Below are 21,266 nucleotides of genomic sequence, written 5' to 3' on the forward strand. Positions count from 1 at the left end.
CAATGGGCCTTGTTCGGGCTAGAGAACGAAAAAGTTTCAGCAGTTTGTCGTTTGCTGAGAAAACCATACACCTAAAACACTGAAACAAGTTTCAGCAGTTTCATGAATATAACAACCAAATTAAGCATAACGAAACAAGAGTTCACTACAACTAGAAGCACTAGATGACACTTCCGTACTTCATTTATTATTGGATTCATGCTCTAGAAACTAAGGGACAACCTATAAGCAAGCCTAAGCAACAACATTACAGATCAAGATAAAGATCGAGTCTCCAAAGAGTGCACCCCGCATGTCTTACAACAGAAGCAGAAACTGTAGCACCTTATATCAGTTTTGTACAGAATATCCAAGGATGCTGCCTATTGATCTCTTCCAGGCAAGTCTCTTCCTTGATGAGGAGGACCCCCTTGATACCCAGGTCCACCTTGCTCGTAGTTGCGGGCACCTCCTTGGTAACCAGAGCTGCCTGATGGGGAGCCAGAGAAGCCACCTTGATAAGGTGGATTACCTCCCTGATAACCAAGGTTTCCTGACGGGGAGCCAGAGAAGCCACCTTGATGAGGTGGATTGCCTCCCTGATAACCAGGGCCACTGCCTTGATATGCAGGGCCACCTCCTTGATATCCACCAGGACTGCTTCCCTGATAACCAGGCCGTCCTGCTTGATAACCAGGACCACCTGGCATATTGCCTCCAGGGTTACCACCCTGGTATCCTTGACCACCACCTTGATAACCCGGACCTTCTGGATAGCCTTGACCAGTTCCTTGATAGCTAGGTCCAGCATTTGGTGGCCTATAGCTGCTGCTCCTGTTAGGTATTTGATTCTGGTAGTTTGGTGCATTAGGTGGCATGGCATTGAAATCACGGGTAGGCACTGCAGAAACATCTCTCGGAGGCATCGGATTTTGAACATTTGGAGGCATGGCACTCTGTGCATCACGATTCCGGAACTCCTGGTTTGGAACTGGTGGTGCTTCTCTATTCTGGAAGTTCTGCATGTTTTCCCTTCTTCTCTCAAAATTTCTCGACCGATCAAAATTGCGAGGCCTGTCATTCCGCCTCGACCTCTCTTGTGCACGTGCATTATTCCTAACCCATTCTTCATGGTATTTAGGGTCATAAGGAACAGCTTTACCATCTATGAATGGTTCTCCTGCAAAGGCAGAAAAGATATTCTGTTTCTTTATCTTATGTGGTGAATTTTGCTTCAGAATTTGCATGTTAAAGTAATAGCAAAAAAAAAAAAAGATGAACAAAAAAGAACTAATCAAGTCATTCATCATACTCTGTTAATGATGCAAGTAACAATATCCAACATCCAAAGGAGGTAGGGAATGCCAAGTGATCCAATGAAGACCAAGCCTGACAATCTGAAAAGCACTAAGCATCCAGAGTAGCATCTTGCAAAGTGTCAACCGCACAAATCCGACAACATTCCTTTGTGTAAGGACACTTAGAATAAGCTTTCATTTTCATGGGAGGATAAGATATGAGCCCAAATTTATATATGATAAAAAGCCAGATTAGTTAAGTCTACATGTGTGCTCATCCCCTACTTTCTTGTCCAAAATTAATAAATGCCATCTTCATTTACACATGGAAACCTATTAATTTCTAAGCACTGCAAACCCTAACAGAGACGGGACCCAGTTGACTTCAAAAGGAAGTACAAGAAGTTTATCAATATTGCATACCGCAAAGAAAGAAACAAAAGAAAACCATATTGACAAAACCTATACTCCATATGTTTCATGCTTTGTCCTATGAATGACATATCCATGTTGCTCATATATAGCTTCTCTATTTCATGAGATGAATTTCTCATGAGGACCGAACACAATCATTACTAACAACCATCAATTATGTAAAACTTGCAATAGACCTACATACCATCCTTCATTGAAAATGATGAACTGAAGCCTGTACTTGCTTCTATGTTATGTGGATTGCTCTGAACCATCTCCTTATTCTCTTTTCTTATTCTTTTCATGTTTACTTTCAAGTTTTCCAAAAACTTTCGGTCTCCATGTCACAAACAAAAATAATTTTTATTTTCCATATTGCAGTTTCAAGTTGTCTCCTTCTTGATTCTGGCATAAACTTCACACTGCAGACCAAGCTGAATATGGTACCATGTTTAGGATCTGAAGAATTTAGCTAAAAATGGAACTGACCATAAGTTTTCTTCATAACTGAAGCATGAAAAAGCCTCAGGAAAGAGCATCACTCCATGAAACCCTTTTTATTTTGCCATCAGAAGTCTCTAAATTCATTGCACAGAGGTGCATAACAATGAACTTTGATTTAATTTCTTTAAGAAAGGCTGAAGGCAAAGGTCTTTAACTAAAGGAACTCTTAATCAGGATTTTGATCAAAAGATTAGCCTAAGGCAAACAAAAAAAATCTTCATGTTTTACAGAAGAGAAGCAATCCTGGTTCAAGTATTGGCCTACATGAACCCTCCCCCCATTTAGGGATAAGGCAATCATTTTTAAACCGATTGGTTAAGATTAGTTGTTCCTAATCGTGTATCAATCCCATTGGCCCCAACCGATGACATCCAAACCCAGGCCAATGGAAGCAAATCCTAGGCTAGTTCCATTTCAATGGATTTGATGCATTCAAATGAATCTCAACCAACACAAATGAAGTTATATCCATTTTGACACATAGTGGGCTGATCTCTGATTAATTCTAATCCAATGATCCAGGCAGACTGATCCAATTCAGTCCCAAAGTTCAATGTAAACCATGAACAGTTGCAAATTTTATAAACCTTTTGACCACAATGTACACAGCATGCAGATAAAGCTGCAATGACTGTACTATCTCATCACCTCCTTATCGCTATCACTTGTCTCGTATGCTCATCTATGCCTAAATGCTGCAAGTGCAAGTTAAAAATACAATCTCTTGGATTGCAGAATAAGAAAAAAGGAAAATGAGAAGCAATTACCCAATAATAATAGTAACAAACTGAGATCACAGGCTAGTCGTGTATAAAGGACAAAATGCTGTTTTTTTTAATCTTTAAGTTCTTTAAAAAGAACTGAGAAAAGAGGGGAGAGAATGTTTTTTTTTCCCTTTCCCTTACCTCAACCACAATAATTTTTTTATCTTTTACTTCTTAAAAGAAAAGAAGAGAAGAGAAAAGGGGAAGACTTTTTTTTGTTTTACCTCCATAATCTTTGTTCTTAACATCCAAATATGAATCGGGCAGAACCCAACGGACCTTTGACAGAGCTGCATTATGAGTAGGAAATTATGAGAAAAAGAAGAAACATATCTTTAAAGGAGTCTAAATAAAAACTGAGTGAAACAGGCATACGCTTTATCTTATACGAGATCTCCTCAGAGACTTTACACCCAAAGGCAAAGTAATGCTTTGTCGACACTGAATAAATTGACATCCTCGCTTCTTCTTCACTGTAACATGATGTTAATTGAAGTGCAGAGAGAAGATGCAAACACAATCAAATGTAAAGGCAACTGAAACATACAGCAGCAAATAGTGAAACAATGCTTTTATAATCCAGCTAGAAGGCCTTTGATGCATAACTTGGAAAAAAAAAGAACATTATTCGAAATGTCACATAGGAACACCCAAATGGCGAACAATATGTGAATTCACATAAATTTAGATAAAAGACAAGATTAAAAAATACAAAAGTTCTGACACCAATCACTTTATAATTTATGCTGTTGTTATCTACTTCATTTTAAATCTCCTGAAACATCATAAATGAGGTACAAGATGGTAACAGATTACACAGGATAAAGCCTATGCAACCTGAAGAAAGAAACTTCTAGAGCTCACAGAAAAGTCCAGAACCAGTGAAGATATTGGTTAATTAATCATCGTTTATGGCAGTATAAGCTAAAGCTACAATAAGACCCCGTGATAGCAACACAAATGGGTAGCACATGGAGTTTATAAAACTCTTAATATTTTTTCATCCATTCTAACAACTCCAGCTATTAATCTAGAACCTTACATGAAAAGATAATGGAGCTAAAGAGAAAACCTTTTTGTTCCAAATTACCGTCACATGAACAGTGTAAACCTCAAATAACTCCAATAATCTGATAGTAGGTTACAAAGCAAATAAAAAGTAATCCCAAGATTTTATCTTTCCAGCGCTACAGGTAATTTAACCTCCTTTTTCTGTTTAATTCCCAGCGCCTAGTGCTTAAAAAATCCAACCAGTAAACCTTTTCTGTTAGACCATATAAGATTTAAAGGAGGAAAACAGGAAAAGAACATATCACCTGCCGAGGACCTCGGCCAGGGTCTTGATGTAGCTATCGATGATTTCGTCGCGGGTGAGGGCCGGATCGGGGGGCTCCATGACAACAAGCCAATGCTCGAAGTCACAACCATCGAGAAGGATAGTCTCCTTAGGAGGGCGGTTGCTCCAGTTCGGCGACGGGTCATTGAGAGAAGACGTAGTCGGCCGGGTGGAGAAGCACCGAAGCCCAGCGGCGCCACAGGTTGAGCTGAGGCGAAGCAGTGGGTAGTCGAAGGCGGCGGCGGCGGCCAGGAGGGGGCGGAAGCGGAGTAGAGGGGACGATCGGGCAAGAGAGAGCGAGATAACCCGTGAGGAGAGGGAAATGGAGTGCAGCTTCGCGATCAATGTTCGCCCCGCCATCACGTCCCGGAGATTAAACCCTAGAAATGTCGGCTAGAGCGTGAACGGAAGAAACGAAACAGAGGCACCAAGGGATTTCAATGGCGATCAAGTGCTATATATACGTGCCATAATGAGCCGGCTAAAAGGGGAAAGGATCCACGGAGCCTTTTGGGCCAATATAGTTCATGTATGGCCTTTGTGATGGGCCCTTACAGCAAATTGTCTATCCCTTCCTTTTCTTTTCATCTTTGTATACTTCCAATAGAAAAGCAAGGTGGCTCCACGGGTAGGAATCGGGTAAGGAAAGAGTGTTTCTTCCCCACCTCTAATGTTAACTACCAAATTAATTCTTAGACGATGTTGTCGACGACTCGAGTTACGACAGATGTTGTTGGCGCACATCGTCGGGTAATTTTGGCGAACAATTTCTTTCCCTTCGTTGGGTGTTTGTCCTGGTTTTGACGGCTGAGGACGGCGGGAGAAGCGGTCGGTGAGTCGCGCACGCATCTCACAGATCCTACCCCCTCCCATCTCCATCGGCGACGACCGCAGCTTCCTCCCCCTCTTCTTCCTCTCTTCTCCTCCTCCGACCTCTCGAGAGAAATTTCTACAGGGTTCTTTCTTCTTCTTTTTCTCGTATTCGTCCCGGATCGATTCTTCTTGGGTCCCGGTTCGGCGGCCCTCCTACGAGGTAAAACGCCCGTTGGCCTCTGCAGATCCGATGCGATCGCTCGTCTGCTTGTTCTTTTTAATCGTTAGCATGTTAGGGTTTCGATCTCATCGTTCTTGCATTGTTTCTTGAGGTGTACCTAAAGTTTTTCCTGATTGATCATTTCGTTGTAATCAGATCTGGCGCTCGCTATCGTATCTTGAGCTGAAAGCATACACAGCAGAGAATAAGGTTCATAGGCCATTTTTCCCATTTTTTATACAGATTCTGTTAAAGATCTTAGGCCAAATATTTTTCCCTTCTGCTGACCTTAAACGCATGCGGATTTCGTGACGCTATCTCCCATGTGTTTGTCATCGGAGATTATGTACTCTAGGATTCAGATTCGCGCTGGGGTTTCTTGTCCTCTAAATGATCATCAATTATTAACTCTAGCAGTTCATGATGTGAATTAAGGTTGGACATGACAAATGTCCTGCCGAAGTGTAAAGGAAAATTAGTTTAGGGAACAGGGAGGCGAAAAGAGAGATCTTGGAGCACAGCTAAGATTAATGTCCAAGATAATTGGGTTATCGATGCCTAGAGAAATTTTTTAACAGAAACCACGTAATCACTTTCTTAAGGTGAATTGAGTAATAAGAGAGGTGTCATGGCAGTGTGTATATTTGTTTGTGGATACCAACTAGGAACGCACTCCATGATGTGTCTACAATCTACACTCATAAATGACAATAGGTAGCAATGGAAGAGAAACATAAGCAGGAGCGTTAGGGTATTAACTTGAAAAGGAGCCTACATGAGTTCTTGGAGGATGATTGTTTGTTTTAGATGGACAAGGTAACCTATCGTGTCACTGGATTTGGAAGTGCAAATTGATAATGCATTGAGAAATTAGAATGTGTAATTAAAATAGAAGAAATCATTGTAAGGATCTGCTCATGGAAGATACTTCTGAGAAGAAAGCATGAGATTGTGAATGTGAGATCTCCATGATGCAAGGAAAGAGACTTCACTTTGGAGTGATTCAAGTACTTGGAGCTGCGACTCATGATTGTGAACTAATGAAAACATTAAATGGTATATCTTGTTTAATGTGCCTAATGTTGAATATGAAGAATGGGTAAAGGATATTAAAACAACTTTTTTTGCCTTTTCAAGGATCCAAAAAAAAGGCAAGGCCACCTTTTTCTGTCATCCTCTTGTAGTCTCCTCATTGAATCCCTACATGGCTGTACGCCATTTCAATGTAACACGCATCATTTAGTTTTGATATCAGCAATTTTGTTGTGTCCACTTCTTTGAAACTTCGGATATGTGATGAACAAATTTACTGGATGTTACAAGTGAAAAAATTTTAATTATTAATACCTCCCTTTTATCTTGTTTACGTTATGTATGAGTTGAGGGATAACTTGGCCTTGATGACATACTTTGTATACATTAGTTTGATGTGAAATGGCATCCTCTTATTATATTGTGCATGTTTACAGATAGAAGAATCAATATTATAGAAAGAAATGTCAGCAGTTAGGGTACCATATAATGCATGTGCTGCATGTAGCTGCATATATGGACCACACTTATGTAGTTCCATATATAACTTATGCAAGAAATTCATATGATTGCATCTACATGTATGGTCAGATGATAGCTTTTTGAACACTAAGGCTTAAATCAATGTTCAAGATTTGAGATAATCCAAGTGAATGTATTTGCCAAGAACTAAAAGCATATCTGAGATACTAGTAATTGAATGACAATCATATACATTGTTTGCCATATTATGGTGATGATAGTGGGCTTGTTCAAGACAGCATTATCAATAGTTGCATTTCACATACTACTAATTATTCAACAGAAAGCTTTTACTTTGTCTGTGAACTAAACAAATATGATGCAGGATATAACAATATTGTTAAGCCAAGGGAAAGATGACTGGAAACATACTTCATAAGCTGTTAGACTTTTGAGATATAGAGGAACAACTATTGCGTGTGCATGCACCGATGGAAAGGGGAATGGTGGTTCATGTCCTTTGTTTGCAGAGGTCTCTGACCCTTTCTGCCTTAAGTACCTCTTTCGGAAGCCCCTTAATTGACCAATTTGATGTTTCTTGTCAAATTTACATTGAGGCACAATGTGGAAGTATTTTAATTGGATCATAGCCAGGAAGGTGCAAACACAATTTTGAATGAAGCCCAAGTTTTTTATCTGAGAGATCATCTTTTAAGTTTCAAATTTAGTTTACAAGTTGAGTTTCTTAATTAAATTGGAGGGTAATTGTTATTTAACAAGAAGAGAATTTAAAAGATGCCACGTGATTTTGATGGGAGTGGCAAACTTAAGAGTTATCACTCTTTAATGCTGCTTTCTCTCTGAAGTTATCATTGCATGGAAAAGGTAATATTATGTTTCCTTGATAGCAAAGGAAACATCTCAACTTTGTCTACATGAATGAACTGTGAGATTTGAGACCTAGCAATGTGTTCCTAAACTAAAGATGTCTTATTTTTATTTAGTTGTTGAAATATGGAGGATATGCACTACTTTTTCGAACTTGTGCTAAACCACCCCAGACTCCACATTGTGGGAACCTTGCACTACGTCATCCCCTTTTTTGTTACTTGTGTAAAACTTAAAAAGAAAGATTCTACCTAATTCAACTACTATTATAGGTTCTAGTGTGTACAGTTGCAACTATAGAACATTAAATATGATTTCACTATATCTTAATCTGATCAACTTTTGTTATTTTTTTACCTATAACTTCATCTTTGGATGAGTTATATACAATGCCTTCACTTTGCCCCCAAAACCCAATTTGGAACTGAATTGTTAATATCATAATCTGAATTAGTTAATTTTGTCTAAAATTGTTTAGGTAAATTTGGATATATGATTGCTAAAATTTGTTAAGATATCAAACCCAGTGCAACATAGTGTCTCCAAGCAAGAATCTTTATTTAAAACATTGGTGCAGCCATCATTTAATGTTCTTTTTTTACATTATTTGTTTTTCCCAATCACTGAAGGTCTTTGTCATTAATCATTGAGCTAGTCTAATAATCTAATTGAGCCTTTTAATTATTATCTTAAATGTTCCTTTGAAGGGCTTAATTTGTGGAAACTAGTTGCTGATATTACCTTCAAAAATTGCATGTTTTTAAGGACTTCAATCATTTGTACTTCCTGTAGTTTCTGCATGAAATTCAGTGGGCTTTAACCACCGGTTAATAAGATTCTTGCTGGCTTCCTGAAGCCCTAAGACTGCATCAATGACCTGCAATGGTCAACTACGAACAAAGTAAGGAACTGGATTTTATACTTTACAAGGTCTCTTCATCATCATTGATCCATGGGCGAGTGGGTTATCGGAGCATTTATCAACATAATTGGAAGTATTGCTATAAATTTTGGGACTAATCTTCTAAAATTGGGTCATGATCAGGTAATTCTCTATGTGCCTTCTTTGACCTACCTTTCATTTCCTGGCACAGCTAGTTGCTAGTCAAGGAAGATTCATTTGTTGAGTACTTTAAATATTGAATCTTCATACCTACATGTCAATGTTTTTCCTATGGTATCTGTCTCTTTGTTTGCAGCGAGAGAGGCACTCTATGCTTAGCCGTGATGGAACCAATAGCAAACTTAATGTGAAATCAATCATACATTTCCAGACGTGGAGAATTGGTAATGTTTATTGTGTAATATTCTGACTCTTTTTTGCTCACAGTTAGTGTCTATCTTGATAAAATCTTTAAGATGCTTAATTGATGTACCTTCTAATGCAGGTCTTCTTTTATTTGCTTTTGGGAACTGCCTTAACTTCGTTTCCTTTGCATATGCTGCACAGGTCAAGTCACATACTCTGGCTTTATGGGTCTTTTGATGTAATTTATCATCCTGTATAAAAAGTTTGCCATGTGTTTATATGCCTTTCAGGGGTTTTTATTACTCGATTTTGGGGTTAGCAAGAAAATTCTGTGGAATTATTGTCTTACTATCTCATGGATGTGATGCACACTGTGCTTTTGATTGATATTTGTTCAACTATGATAGTCTTGGAATGTAGATATTTGTGTTGACCTGATGGATTTGGTGTGCAAATTTGTACATAAATCCTATTGCTGGATTTATTTCTCTTTAGGACTTATTTTCTTTGTTTGTTAAGTGCATAAGCTATGTGTGGCATATTGGCTTTCACAATTGAGTTGTGGCATTAGTACACAGTCTTAATTGGCTTGGTAATGATTATCTGCCTAATGCATTTAAAATTAGGTTTGTAAGGCAATTGTGGATAGCCATCTTGTTGGGAAAATTCAGCTTGTTCTTCTTTAAGGATCAATAATAATTACAAACCATTTATTTGGTGATTTTGCTAATAGGTTATTCTTTTTTCTGTGTGTGCAGTCACTTCTCGCAGCTTTGGGGTCAATTCAATTTGTTTCTAATATTGCATTTGCTTACTTTGTGCTAAGTAAGACTGTATCGGTCAAGTATGTCATTTCAGAAATGGCATTATTTTCATAATGGGACTATTATACTTTATTCATAAATATGATTTCATATACCAACTTGTCTTGCAGAGTCATGGTAGCGACAACATTTATTGTTTTTGGCAACATCTTTCTGGTATCTTTTGGAAATCACCAGTCACCTGGTAAACCACATTGATCCTAGTATGAAGGGAAGGAATATTCATTGCTTCAATAAATAATAATTTATTTTTTTCTCTCAGTGTACACACCAGAGGAACTGATAGCAAAATACACCAGCTTAGTTTTTCTACTCTATTGCTTCACCTTATTATTGGTGGTCATCATCAATCAATATATTTACAGGTGATCTGACACCTCTAGTTTTCAAAATTGTTAGCATGTCAAATCCAGTTTACCTTTTGCTGTTAAAAGTGAGCCTTTTTTTTGGTTTATAGTCACCATTGTCTCACTTTTTGGCAGCAAATCATGGTTATCTCAATTCCTGACTTTTATAACTGACAGGAGAGGAGAAGCATATCTTGCAGTTTCTAATCATGACAGTCTCTATTGGTGCACACTGCTCCCATTCTCCTATGCCACTGTTTCTGGTGCTGTGGGATCCTTCTCAGTGTTATTTGCAAAATCCTTGTAAGTTGGGATCTTAAAGAAAGATTTCAGCTGTAGATTTTTCAGTATGTGTTGTCACATTCTTCTGACATATTTTTTTTGTCTCTTTATTGCATTGGCTTTCAGGTCCAACATGCTAAGACTAACCATGAGTAGCGTATATCAGTTCCACAGCTGGTTTACATATTGTATGCTGTTGTTGTTCTTTAGCACAGCAGGATTTTGGGTAATGATGTCAATAAGCCAAAGCTGAACTGTATGATTGGTTCAATTATTGTTCCTAGGTGTGCTGTATCTTTTAATTGCCTTCCTCTGAGACATCTGATTCTTTTTCTTAAATTTCAGATGGCAAGATTGAACGAAGGACTGTCTCTTTTTGATGCAATCCTTATCGTCCCCATGTTTCAGATTGCATGGACCTTCTTCTCCATCTGCACAGGATTTATATATTTCCAAGAATATCAAGTGAGCCTTTGTGTGTGTGTGTGTGTGTGTGTATATATATATATATATTGCTTTTGTTAGATGAAACTAACTTTAACTGCTTTAATAGGTATTCAACATATTAAGGATAACAATGTTTATAGTGGGGATGGCATTTGTATTTATTGGCATTTCTTTGTTAGCACCTGATGAATCTAAAGGTACCAGTTTATTAATAGTTTCTATCTATTCATCCTTGCTGTTAGCTAAATCATGCTAATTTTGCCAACAACTTATAGGAAGTGACACAAAGGAGCCTTCTTTTCCTTCTGCAGCTCAAAGCCTTCCGACTAATATGAACAGGTACCTTGCCATTCTCTCTGAACGGTTGCTTCTCATAGAATTGATGATCAATGTTGTAGTTAAGAATCTATTTTCAGCAAAATTTGATAGGTGTCTTTTCATGTAGTTATAATCTCATAGTATAGGTACTATTCTAAAGTTTTAAACATCATAGATACGCTAAAGTTGACAAACTTTCATGAACACCATTTGAAATATCATAGACAACCCTCTAAATTTAAGAAACTTCATCAATAGCTATTCTTTTCGAAATTTTGTGCATGTAATATTTTAAAGACGAGTATATGTAGGAGCTTGTCAATGTCATAGGGGAATTCATGATATATGGAATTTAATTTGGCATACACAAAATTACACATAGGTTGAAGGGTATGCAATATGCAATGACTCCTCTATTGTTCTTATTTGCACAATCTCAAGTATGTTAATACATGTTGGATTTGTCTCGTGCCAGTCACATGTTTTCTATGTTAAGATGGTTGCCTTTTTAAGCTACCAATTAATGATGATGTGTATTGAAGTCAGTCTAGCTGATATAATGATTATTATCCAAACTGCAGACTTGCCAAGCTGCCAACGGAAGAACCTGAAATAAATGATGTGGGTTCGTTTGCACAAGCAGCGCTTAGCAAGGCAAAGATTATCCTGTTGAAGGCAAAGGTACTTTGATTTTTTACACGGGGGTATATATTCTTTTTTCCTTTGGTAAGATGGGCTGATATCATTTTTCTAATATTACCCTTGCAGGCTGCTGGTTCTCTCTCGCTGGGTCTTGGCGAGGAGTCAATAAGTGCATCTTCAGTACTCGTAATGCCTATGGTTTCTTCAAGGACAACAGGTTTCAGAGAAACAACTTTCGATCGAACAAAATTCATTCCTCTGAGAAACAGTAGATGGAGCAGCCCTTCAATAGATGATAACAGCGATGATGATGTGGAAATTCAGGCAAGCAGATCATTGCTGTCTTAATTTTGTCGGTACAGTCAGAAGGATGGTTATTCTTTTCATTATTTCCATATGGCACAAATGTATAGATATATTAATCTTCTCCCGTCAAATGTCAAATATGTAACGTTTTGAGTTCCGTGCTTCATGAGTTGTCTTGGTATTTGGCATCCAAGTATGTTGATTTTGTGGGAGTTAAAGACTCTTCTGAGTTGCACACCTATCATGTGATCAGTAGATTAAACTTCAATGTGGCACCATCGACACCATCCATTCACACTCGTGAGTCATTGATTCGAGTGCTTGTTTTAAATATTACATTCCTGGCCGTTTTTAGAAATTGGCTTCCTTTATATTGCAAAAGCATTAAAGTGTTGTAGTTGGGAATGATTTTTCTTGTGATCTCCGTTAGCTTTTATCAAAAAGCCCCTTTTGATCCTCCCGAGACCCAAAACTGCCGCGAGTCTCATACCCCATGTTGAGTCCGGACTTTTTTTTTTTTTTATAATCTCCGTTAGATTTTCGCTGTTGTCAACAATCTTTGTATCAAAAGATGATCGATTTATATATATATATATATATATATATATATATATATATATATATATATATATATATATATATATATATATATATATATATATATATATATATATATATATATATACATATATATATTTCGTGTGTACATAGGAGAGATCATATCATTTTGTTTAGCAAATTAAATATGTTTTAAATTTACTTCCTTTTCCATTGCATTGTTGGTCGTATCATAAGTAAATTATGACATTCTATTCGAGCCGCACATATATGGTATTTCTGGAATTAAAAATAAGATATTACAAACAGTGCCTTCAAGTTCCTAATGAAAGGTTATCTGCCACAAGATCCAGGTGAAAAAAGTGTCCATTCTGCTAAGCATCACAACAACGCAATCCTCTGCTCCACAATGGTGCATAAGAGGCAATTTGGATAGTAATCATTTGATCAATACAATGGGAAAGTCCAACTTCAAGTTCGATACAAGATAGCTGCATTCATGCTTGCCTTACCATTACACCCCACAGTTCAGATATACAAAGTAAATTCTCACATCTGTGATGCTGTTGTTCCTGATGGACTTGACTTGGAAAAAGAAAATTCTCATATCTGTGATGCTGTTGTTCTTGATGGAATTGACATTGAAAAAGAAAATCTTCGTCGGAAAAGACTATTGAATGGTAGCCATCTGCAACTGGGAGGGAATCTTGTTCTTCCTCACCAAACTTGCCTTTGATTCACTCTCCCTAATTGCTTTCACCACCTCAGCAACTTTTGATCCTACACAAGCCTGGCCGCCTATGCTGTGTGAAGCTTGTTGTCTGATGCATTGTCTTGTTGAGTTCAATAGCCCATGGGGAAGAAAAATTCTAGAACCTGCTGAAGTTTGATCTCTCAATTCTTCTGCTGATATGTATCGATCCCCAATTTGGTCCAGCATCTGGGCCTCATCTATGAGACTGCTGTCGCCAACTGGTCTTCCTCCATCCAAATTGTCATCCATATGCTGGAAGTTCCTTGCAAAGTTTCCTTTGGTCATGTCTCTGCCGGAAGAAAATTCACCACAGGATACATGTTCTTTAGCTAAAGCTACTTTCCTTTCATCTTCGGTCGCTCCAGAGGCATGGCTCCAACTGTAGCCATTGTTAATATTGAGTTCAATTGAATGCAAATCACTATCTTCTGAGTCTGTCCCATCGTTCTCTTCTTGATCCTTTTCTCCACTGGTGTCTCTTCCATCCACAGTTAGATTAGTCAACTTGCTGCTTCTGCTTGGATGAACCACTTGCATTTGGCGATCACTGTCCTGGCCATCAGCGACACTCTGTTGTGTACTTACAACTTCTGTTCTTTTAGCTGCTAGAAATGCTTCGAGCTCGTGCCTCAGTTGGTCAACAGCTGCATTTTTCTCCTCAAATTGGCATTTGGCTTCAGAGAGCTTCATCTGAACTCTTTCCTCGCGCCATTCATCAGCAAGCTGGAGCATTTCTCTCTCCTTCTCCAGCTCTTCTCGTACCTTGGCAGATTCTCTCTTCAGTTCTTCTACTTCAGCCTTGTCCTCACCAATTCCCCTTATCATTTCACTACAAACTTGTTCAATTATTTCTCTTGTTCTCCTTTCGCTCTCGAGCTCTTTACCTGCATCCACCAGTGAATTCTTCAATTGGGATAACTCGACTTCGAGTTTCTTACTGATTCTCTCAGCTCTTCTTCTCAATTTTCTTTCTGTCTCAAGCTCCTCAATCATGGATCGAAGAGAAACTTTTGTTCCTTCCCGTTTCTTGTTCTGCCAAGCTTCCTTTTCTTCCACTAACTGCTTCATGATGTATCTAATTCCAGTGTGATCAGATCTTTTTTCTTGGATAAGCTGATTAACCTGCACAAGGGCCCGATCGAGCTGACAGTAAAGGGCTGTAGCAAGAGAAACTGCAGATGGTTGCTGCTTTCCTATTCCACAGAAATGGACCAATATTTTTAAAAGCTCTTTTGATGTCACCAAGCCATTTTGCAACTCCTTCAAATAATTCTTTCTTCCTCCATGTGAGCTTCTTGGAACCAGGCCTTGAAAACATGCTTCAGACTGCAATACATGACAACATGCCAATTAATTGGAATTGGGGCAAAAGGAGGAAAAGAAAGTTGTAAAAAGAATAACGTTTTCAAGTGTATTTTAGAGACGAGTTACTCAAGAAGACAATAAAATCATTATAAATAGTTCTCTTTTTTTTTCTTTTTCATGGACTTGTAACTTGTGGGGATGTGTTATCTTCAACATTTATTCCTTCTAGATGTTATGCTGTTTTCTGTATTAATTTATTGAAAGGTTGCTCTTCGGTAAAATAAGCTTAAACAACAACAATATATGTGAATTTGCCCACCAACCAAGTGGCATTTTAGGTTTTATGGCAATACTTCTTTTTTCTATATTTTCCTTGGCTAGAAACTCAACAATATTTTGAGAGATAAGATTACATTACATCGATCGATTAATTATTTTCCCAATCCATTACAGATCATCTACTGATTTGACTCGGACTAAACACCCTTACAGATCTTTACGGCAAAACTTCTTTTTGTCTATATTCTCCTTCACTAGAATTCAACAATAGAGTTTGAGAGATAATATTATACTACACCGATCCATTAATTATTTTACTAATCCATTATATGGCTTAGACTAAACTAATAAGCATCATATTTTGTCACCATTATCAAGTAAAAGCTTTTACACATCCAAATAGTATACCCATCTACATGTCTAAGAAAATTAGTTTCTGATTACCAAGTTGTGCAGAAACTGTGCATACAGCAGTTTAGCAAGCACTTCATATTCGAGGCCTGGTCACCTACCTATACATGAGATGTCAACTTGTAGTGAGAGTTGCGATGAAGAATGGATGGGAGGAGTAGTTCTCGATGTCTTTTAGGAACACAGAATGCAGTTTTGGACCTAAAACCTTGGCATTGGCAGATCAATAGAGCCTTCAAAATATGGTTCCTTGAATTCTTCTTACTTTCATGGAGTACCAATCTGCTCCCCCAAAAAGGCTTACAAGTCAGCGGCTTACCAATTTTAATGTGTTTAGCTTCAATACCAAGATTTTTGTTACCTATGTTACATTTTAATAGAAGATAATAATATTATTTTTCGGTCTTCGGAAATCATTTGAAGAAACAAAAATAGATTGATGTGAAATGAGATTATTCAATTTCTGGATAAAAGCAAAAGTCAGTATGTCTCAAACATCAAAGTACATAATAAATATTACATGCATATTGTCCTATAGGTTGTTTAGCAATCACAAGAAAAATAGTAGTGCTAACAATCAACAGAACCAGACAGAAACAACCGATTGCTACAGATTTCTCTCGATAAGAAAAGGCACTGATAAGAGCTGTTACCTCCATTAAGTCGACCTTGCTCAGCAAATCGGAAATTACATGATTGTGCTCCTTACAGTGAAACTTCTGATGAACCGGTGGCAACATCTTCCTGTGACTACTTGATCGAGGTCGATTACATAGCTGCAAGATAACCAGCAAATTGTGGAGATCAACAAAAGGATGGATAAAGATAACTACCTATAAGCTGACACAAAAATGGAGGATTCATATACTCACTTCTGAGATAGGGCTGTGTAATCGGTTGGATAAATGATAAGACAGAGAACCAGCCCCGAAAGACCCAGCTGTCCTGTCTTTTCTCATGATATCCATTGGCAATTTTCTCTCATGTCGATCCCTGATAATTTCTGGTGAAGGTGTATGGTTCAGTTCCCAAAGAGCATTAGCTAGCTTCCGAGCTGATACTGATATTTGGGATTCTTTGGCACCGCCTTTGGATGGCTGGTGCAGAGATGTTTCAGAAAAGCTTGCAGCCGAGCATGGTGATCTAGCATTCATTCTCCACAAGGGAACTGGCGTGGTTGATCCTTTCCTCTTCCCAACCAAAACTGTTCTCTTAAAGCGATAATTCTTCGACATATAAGATGTCGATGAAGGTGAAGCAGAGAATCGCTTTTGGATACCGCCATGTCCTTCCAGGAGTTCGTTCACACCTGAATCATGCCTCGGCATTCTGCAGTTGGCTTCTCTACTCCTCCCAGAAAACACACCCAAAAAACTCAAGTTCCTTACAATCTCCTAATTGAGAAGAGATCAAAATTAAGAACACCAAAGTGCTTTACGGCAAAAGAAACGAAGAGGAAGAGGATAGAGTCGGGACTTGTCAAGGCAAGGCAATCTACTCGACAAAATGATATGTCTCACCAAATGTATGGCACATCAGAAATGGAACTACACAACCACTAAGGCAATCCAACAAAAGAATTCAGAGACTTCAGTGGGTGGAAATGGAGAGAAGCAAAGTGAATAGTAAAGCCCCACCAATTATTCATAGATTTCAGTGGTGGAAAATGGATTCTTTTAACCTTCCAAAAAATCGCAAAATAGAATCATGAGCAGTGAACAGACCTGCAATGAAGATGCTAAAGATTGAGGCTTGGGGTTAAATTGTTCCCCAGAACCTGGATGCGTGCTGAAACCCTAGATTGCCCTAACTAAAAACAAGGAGAAGATCTCACTTCAACGGTGAATAGCCCAACTTTATTTCCTTCTAGAGGGATTTCTATATCTTCTTGAACGAATGATAAAAGGAACTATAAATGCTAAACGATTTCAAAGATCACACAGCGCAATGGACGGAGAAGGGAGGTCTCCAGCTCCTCCAAAAACCTAGAGAACAATCAAAGATGGCATCTTTATTTAGATCGGAAAACCTACGATTCGCATCAAAGAGACACGGGAACCGACATTCCCATATCTCCCCCGATTCCTTTCTTTCCAGGGGTCGCCTTTTGTTTCCTTCTTCGGCAACAGCACAGCGGACGATGACAGGGGAGGTGGAGAACGCTTCTTAAAGACGATTCATGAAAGGGAAAGGCAGAGAGGCCGGGAGAGCAAGAGAGCACACGAGTGGGGGCCGATTCCCATCCTCGAACCTCTCGCCAACCTTCGATTCGCCGTAAAAATCCAATTTTTCTATGCCATCGCCAGCTGTCCCGGCGCCATCGAGCTGCTCGTGGAATTCCAGAACTGGTCCGCTGTTTCTCTGGAATCTTTAGTTCAGAAGCTCTCTGTTTCGCTTGTGATCTTCATATTGCCAAAATGACATCTCGATCACCTTACGGTACAGCTTCTGTCAATCTCGGTGCTCAGAGATGTGGGCAGGAGGGGAAATGCATCTGCAGAGAAGGCAAACATCTAATCCATTCTTTTAAGCGCCATGATCACACAATTCCAATCCTACTTTTTAGTGAAGACTCCACTTCTATCGTCAACTTGGCACAAAGATGTGGGTTAGGAAGAACATGATGTCGATTTGCTACTGTTCATTCATTTAGGCCTTTTGATCATACAAATCTAACGCCACTTTATTCGTCAAAACTGCATCTTTGTCATCAGCTTAGGCACAAAGAGAAACGTCCGTCATCAGCTTGGAAGCTTCACCACGACTTAAAATTTGTTTCCCCGAGAAAGAACTTTGACTGTGAAGGAACATTGTGTTGCCTTTTCATAAAGCATCAGTTCAACAAAATGCTTGCGACTTTGTCTTCCGGCACAAAGCACCGATCATTTGGCAAGAACAAACTGAAAATAAAGATCGGGAATATATTTCCTGTTCGTGTTCATTACGACTAGACTAGCCTCAAGCTCTGAGTCAGAATTCCATCGAAGCACATGGCCGCCGAAGAGTGGAGGATTAGATATGAGAGCCAAACTAATATGATATTTTCATTGTTGTGTAGATCCAAAACATTCCGTTTTCGGCGACCGAACCTGTTGTGTTTTAGCATAACAAGGATGAGATGTATGAGTGTAATGTCAAGCAGGGCCTCTACCGATCATGCGACGACATGGCACAAAATGCCATCAGCTGATGGCTTTGGAGGAGAACACCTTTTGCTTGGTGGTGATGGGCAGTAGGGCAGTGGCCATTGGGGGCTGCACCGAGGAGGCATTCCCACGCCCTCCTAACCCCACTTCACACTGTGCAGTCATTGTTAGCTTATCACAAACAAGATAGGGACCAGTACAGTGTACACGCACCGATCGATTCTTTTGCTTTGGCCATGGAGTGTGATCATGATGTCAAGAAATATTTCGGAAGTAAAAGCTCATTTATTTCTGCAACTCGCACCCATTTGCCATGAACACGATCCAGAATACATGCAAAGATGATGGATTCGGTGTCAGGGCCTTTACCGCAACGATCACTCATCAAAGCTGTGGAAAATAGAAGACACGATTCCAGCTTTTATCTTGCTGTATATATCGTAGCATCATATCATCATATCCTCAACATCAGAATATAATCTCGTGGAAACACCAATCTTTTCTTGCAACAGCGTTTGCTCAATCATTACTCGGTGGTTCTGAAGCTGAATACATACTAGTTTTACTCATTGAGGTAAGTACAAGAAACTGGAACAAAGTGTAGCAATTCAATTTCTTGACGACTTCCTGAGACAACTCTGCTGGATGGAATCTGACATGAGTGACCGACATGTTTGTTGGTTTCTAAAGCCTTCGCTTTTGACATATGCTCTGTCATTGTTGTCGCCGAGCTCATGGAAACAAAACAAACTCCATACAAAATGAACTCTGACTTTGTGATGTGCCAAAGAACATCCGGCCAGTCATGTGTGTTGTTTTTTCTTTTCACCAAGAGAGATTTGAATCATTGGTGCTATGAAATACTAAAGGCTATTGGATCAAAAGAAGAAGACAATGAGTGAGAGTCCAGATAGTTTTGTAACTGTCTGCCTCTATTTTCTCCATTTTCCTTAAGAATCCATTAGAATTTATTAGAAGTGGAGTGGAGGGTGTAATTATAATATGCCTTCATGACATAAATCTTAATTAACTTAAATCAAAAACCATGATTCAGACCAGACTTACACCAAGTCAAGTAGGTAGATTTGTATTTTATTTTCTAACTCAATATGTTTCACTGATATGATAGCTCTTAAGGATGCAATGATGCCTATATGAGAAAAAGATGTGTAATAGACAATAATAATTTCTCTGCTGAGATTTTTTAAGTTATTGTAAAAATTAGAATATGATTCTCATTACAAATCAGTTTCCACCACCATCTTCAATTTCATTTCTAGACATAAAATAGGGTTTTTGATAGAAATTATAATAGATACTCTTGCAATATAGTCATTATGCTTTTAATCATGCATTATGATGTTATTCATATGTTTTTAATGATAGATGGATCCACAAGTTTGATGCCTTTTTACCTTTATCAATGGTGTGATCATTTATAATTATATGATCCTAAGTTATAATCGTCAAACCTCACACTACATATTACATTTTGATGGACTAATTATATATTATCTCCCTAGTTATAACTAGCAGTATCATTATCTTTAAACTTAAACTTTTGAAAGATATATTGAGATATTTATATTTATAAAAAAAAAATATTTAAATTTATTTTTCTCACATCGTCAATTTTATTGATAAAAATATCATACATGTTCAATACAAAATTAAAATAAGACTGAATCAGCATGTGTTCAGTGATATACCTTATAATATTTTCTTTAGTAAAATAAACAAAAAATGAGATTAAATGTTTCACATTCATAAGTATATGAATTCTAATATAATTTTTAAAGTATAAAAACTAGAATACTAAAACTAACTAATTATAGAAAATAATATATAATTAATCCTATTTTAATTGGACAGGAAATGTAAAATAATTAACATGTATTAAAAAAATTCTTAGTATCTAAATATCTTGTACAGTGTTCTGATCCTTCTCTATCCATCCCTCAATGACCTCATATTAAGAGCTCCGTTAAAACTATGGGCTACATTCAAGATTAAAAGTGTCCTTGGTCACTCGTGATGGAGTGAGTACAAAGGGTCCATAAACCCAAACCAAATTACCAAATTAAGTCTGTTCTTGTGTCTTTGATGATCAATAGACAGTTTGGATTCATCAAAGTTTTCGAGGAAAACACTTAGATTAGGCAAACATAATATATATATACCAATGAGAAGTTTCAGAACACTATAGAGTTCCCTTAGTCTGAGCTTTTCTGATGTTTTAGCTCAACTTAAATACGCTGAGCTTGCGAAACAATGCCAAGAGCAAGAGGAATGAATGACCCATCAGTTCACCACAGGAGTTTGACCTTTATTTTGTCGTTTCCAGTGTTCAAATGAGTCCGTCATGGCGACTGCTCTGCTCTCGCCAAGGAGCAATGGCAGCGGTGGCTTCGGTGAGTGAGCTGTGGGCTGACATCTCCTCCACCCGGCTGACCAAATACATCAAGCTGATGTGATGCCTGTGCTGCAAGTGTCAGAGCTCATGAACTGGGCGCTTCTGACACTGAAAGAAAGAGCATGAGTTGAGCCATGGTTCTCAATCACTGAAAGGAATCTAATCCAGGATCTACCACACAGTGAGAGGTGCTGAAGGATTAAGTTGAAGTCAGACATATAAATCTGTCAGTGATTGATCTCAATAATAATCAGTAAAAAGCTAACGCATGCCAT

At 38.2% G+C, this 21,266-nt stretch overlaps 3 protein-coding genes across 8 annotated transcripts; 1 reads left to right on the forward strand and 2 right to left on the reverse strand.

Annotated features, from left to right (window-relative positions):
- Nucleotides 1–141: 141 nt before the first annotated feature.
- Nucleotides 142–4,730, reverse strand: LOC135614541 (multiple organellar RNA editing factor 8, chloroplastic/mitochondrial-like). The gene is made up of 4 exons (XM_065112026.1): nt 4,276–4,730; nt 3,335–3,432; nt 3,184–3,249; nt 142–1,159 (listed from the first exon to the last, which is right to left on the reverse strand). Exons 1-4 carry the CDS (start codon nt 4,653–4,655, stop codon nt 363–365), a joined length of 1,341 nt encoding a protein of 446 aa, XP_064968098.1. The 5' UTR covers nt 4,656–4,730; the 3' UTR covers nt 142–362.
- A 321-nt stretch (nt 4,731–5,051) lies between these two features.
- On the forward strand, nt 5,052–12,282 carry LOC103987277 (probable magnesium transporter NIPA8). Of its 6 annotated transcripts, none has more exons than XM_009405532.3 (15): nt 5,052–5,328; nt 5,485–5,538; nt 8,503–8,755; nt 8,910–8,997; nt 9,099–9,160; nt 9,718–9,803; nt 9,894–9,967; nt 10,046–10,148; nt 10,308–10,433; nt 10,539–10,638; nt 10,758–10,877; nt 10,966–11,056; nt 11,135–11,198; nt 11,759–11,858; nt 11,946–12,282. In XM_009405532.3, the coding sequence occupies exons 3-15, from the start codon at nt 8,663–8,665 to the stop codon at nt 12,165–12,167; spliced, it is 1,329 nt and encodes a 442-aa protein (XP_009403807.2). In that variant the 5' UTR covers nt 5,052–5,328; nt 5,485–5,538; nt 8,503–8,662; the 3' UTR covers nt 12,168–12,282. The 6 variants fall into 6 exon arrangements, with proteins under 6 accessions (XP_009403807.2, XP_009403809.2, XP_009403806.2 ...); XM_009405534.3 differs by having other exon boundaries at nt 8,567–8,755; XM_009405531.3 differs by lacking the exon at nt 5,485–5,538.
- Nucleotides 12,283–13,086: 804 nt separating this feature from the next.
- LOC103987279 (uncharacterized protein At5g41620) lies at nt 13,087–18,060 on the reverse strand. Its single transcript, XM_009405539.3, has 3 exons — nt 16,305–18,060; nt 16,086–16,208; nt 13,087–14,763 (listed from the first exon to the last, which is right to left on the reverse strand). Exons 1-3 carry the CDS (start codon nt 16,758–16,760, stop codon nt 13,354–13,356), a joined length of 1,989 nt encoding a protein of 662 aa, XP_009403814.2. The 5' UTR covers nt 16,761–18,060; the 3' UTR covers nt 13,087–13,353.
- Between the last annotated feature and the right edge of the window lie 3,206 nt (nt 18,061–21,266).

This window comes from Musa acuminata, chromosome BXJ2-6 (genome assembly GCF_036884655.1).
Source record: "Musa acuminata AAA Group cultivar baxijiao chromosome BXJ2-6, Cavendish_Baxijiao_AAA, whole genome shotgun sequence".
NCBI classification, from domain to species: domain Eukaryota; kingdom Viridiplantae; phylum Streptophyta; class Magnoliopsida; order Zingiberales; family Musaceae; genus Musa; species Musa acuminata.

What these genes read in the sequence shown, in the direction of transcription:
- LOC135614541 (XM_065112026.1), bottom strand. Translation starts at nt 4,655, where the DNA reads ATGGCGGGGCGAACATTGATCGCGAAGCTGCACTCCATTTCCCTCTCC. An exon ending in GATCTCGTATAAGATAAAGC is followed by an intron (nt 3,250 to 3,334) that starts GTATGCCTGTTT and finishes CTCATAATGCAG; the next exon opens with CTCTGTCAAAGGTCCGTTGG. An exon ending in TAAGAACAAAGATTATGGAG is followed by an intron (nt 1,160 to 3,183) that starts GTAAAACAAAAA and finishes CTGCCTTTGCAG; the next exon opens with GAGAACCATTCATAGATGGT.
- LOC103987277 (XM_009405532.3), top strand. Translation starts at nt 8,663, where the DNA reads ATGGGCGAGTGGGTTATCGGAGCATTTATCAACATAATTGGAAGTATT. An exon ending in ATCAATCAATATATTTACAG is followed by an intron (nt 10,149 to 10,307) that starts GTGATCTGACAC and finishes TATAACTGACAG; the next exon opens with GAGAGGAGAAGCATATCTTG. An exon ending in TTATCCTGTTGAAGGCAAAG is followed by an intron (nt 11,859 to 11,945) that starts GTACTTTGATTT and finishes TTACCCTTGCAG; the next exon opens with GCTGCTGGTTCTCTCTCGCT.
- LOC103987279 (XM_009405539.3), bottom strand. Translation starts at nt 16,760, where the DNA reads ATGCCGAGGCATGATTCAGGTGTGAACGAACTCCTGGAAGGACATGGC. An exon ending in TACACAGCCCTATCTCAGAA is followed by an intron (nt 16,209 to 16,304) that starts GTGAGTATATGA and finishes GTTATCTTGCAG; the next exon opens with CTATGTAATCGACCTCGATC. An exon ending in GCAAGGTCGACTTAATGGAG is followed by an intron (nt 14,764 to 16,085) that starts GTAACAGCTCTT and finishes CATGTATTGCAG; the next exon opens with TCTGAAGCATGTTTTCAAGG.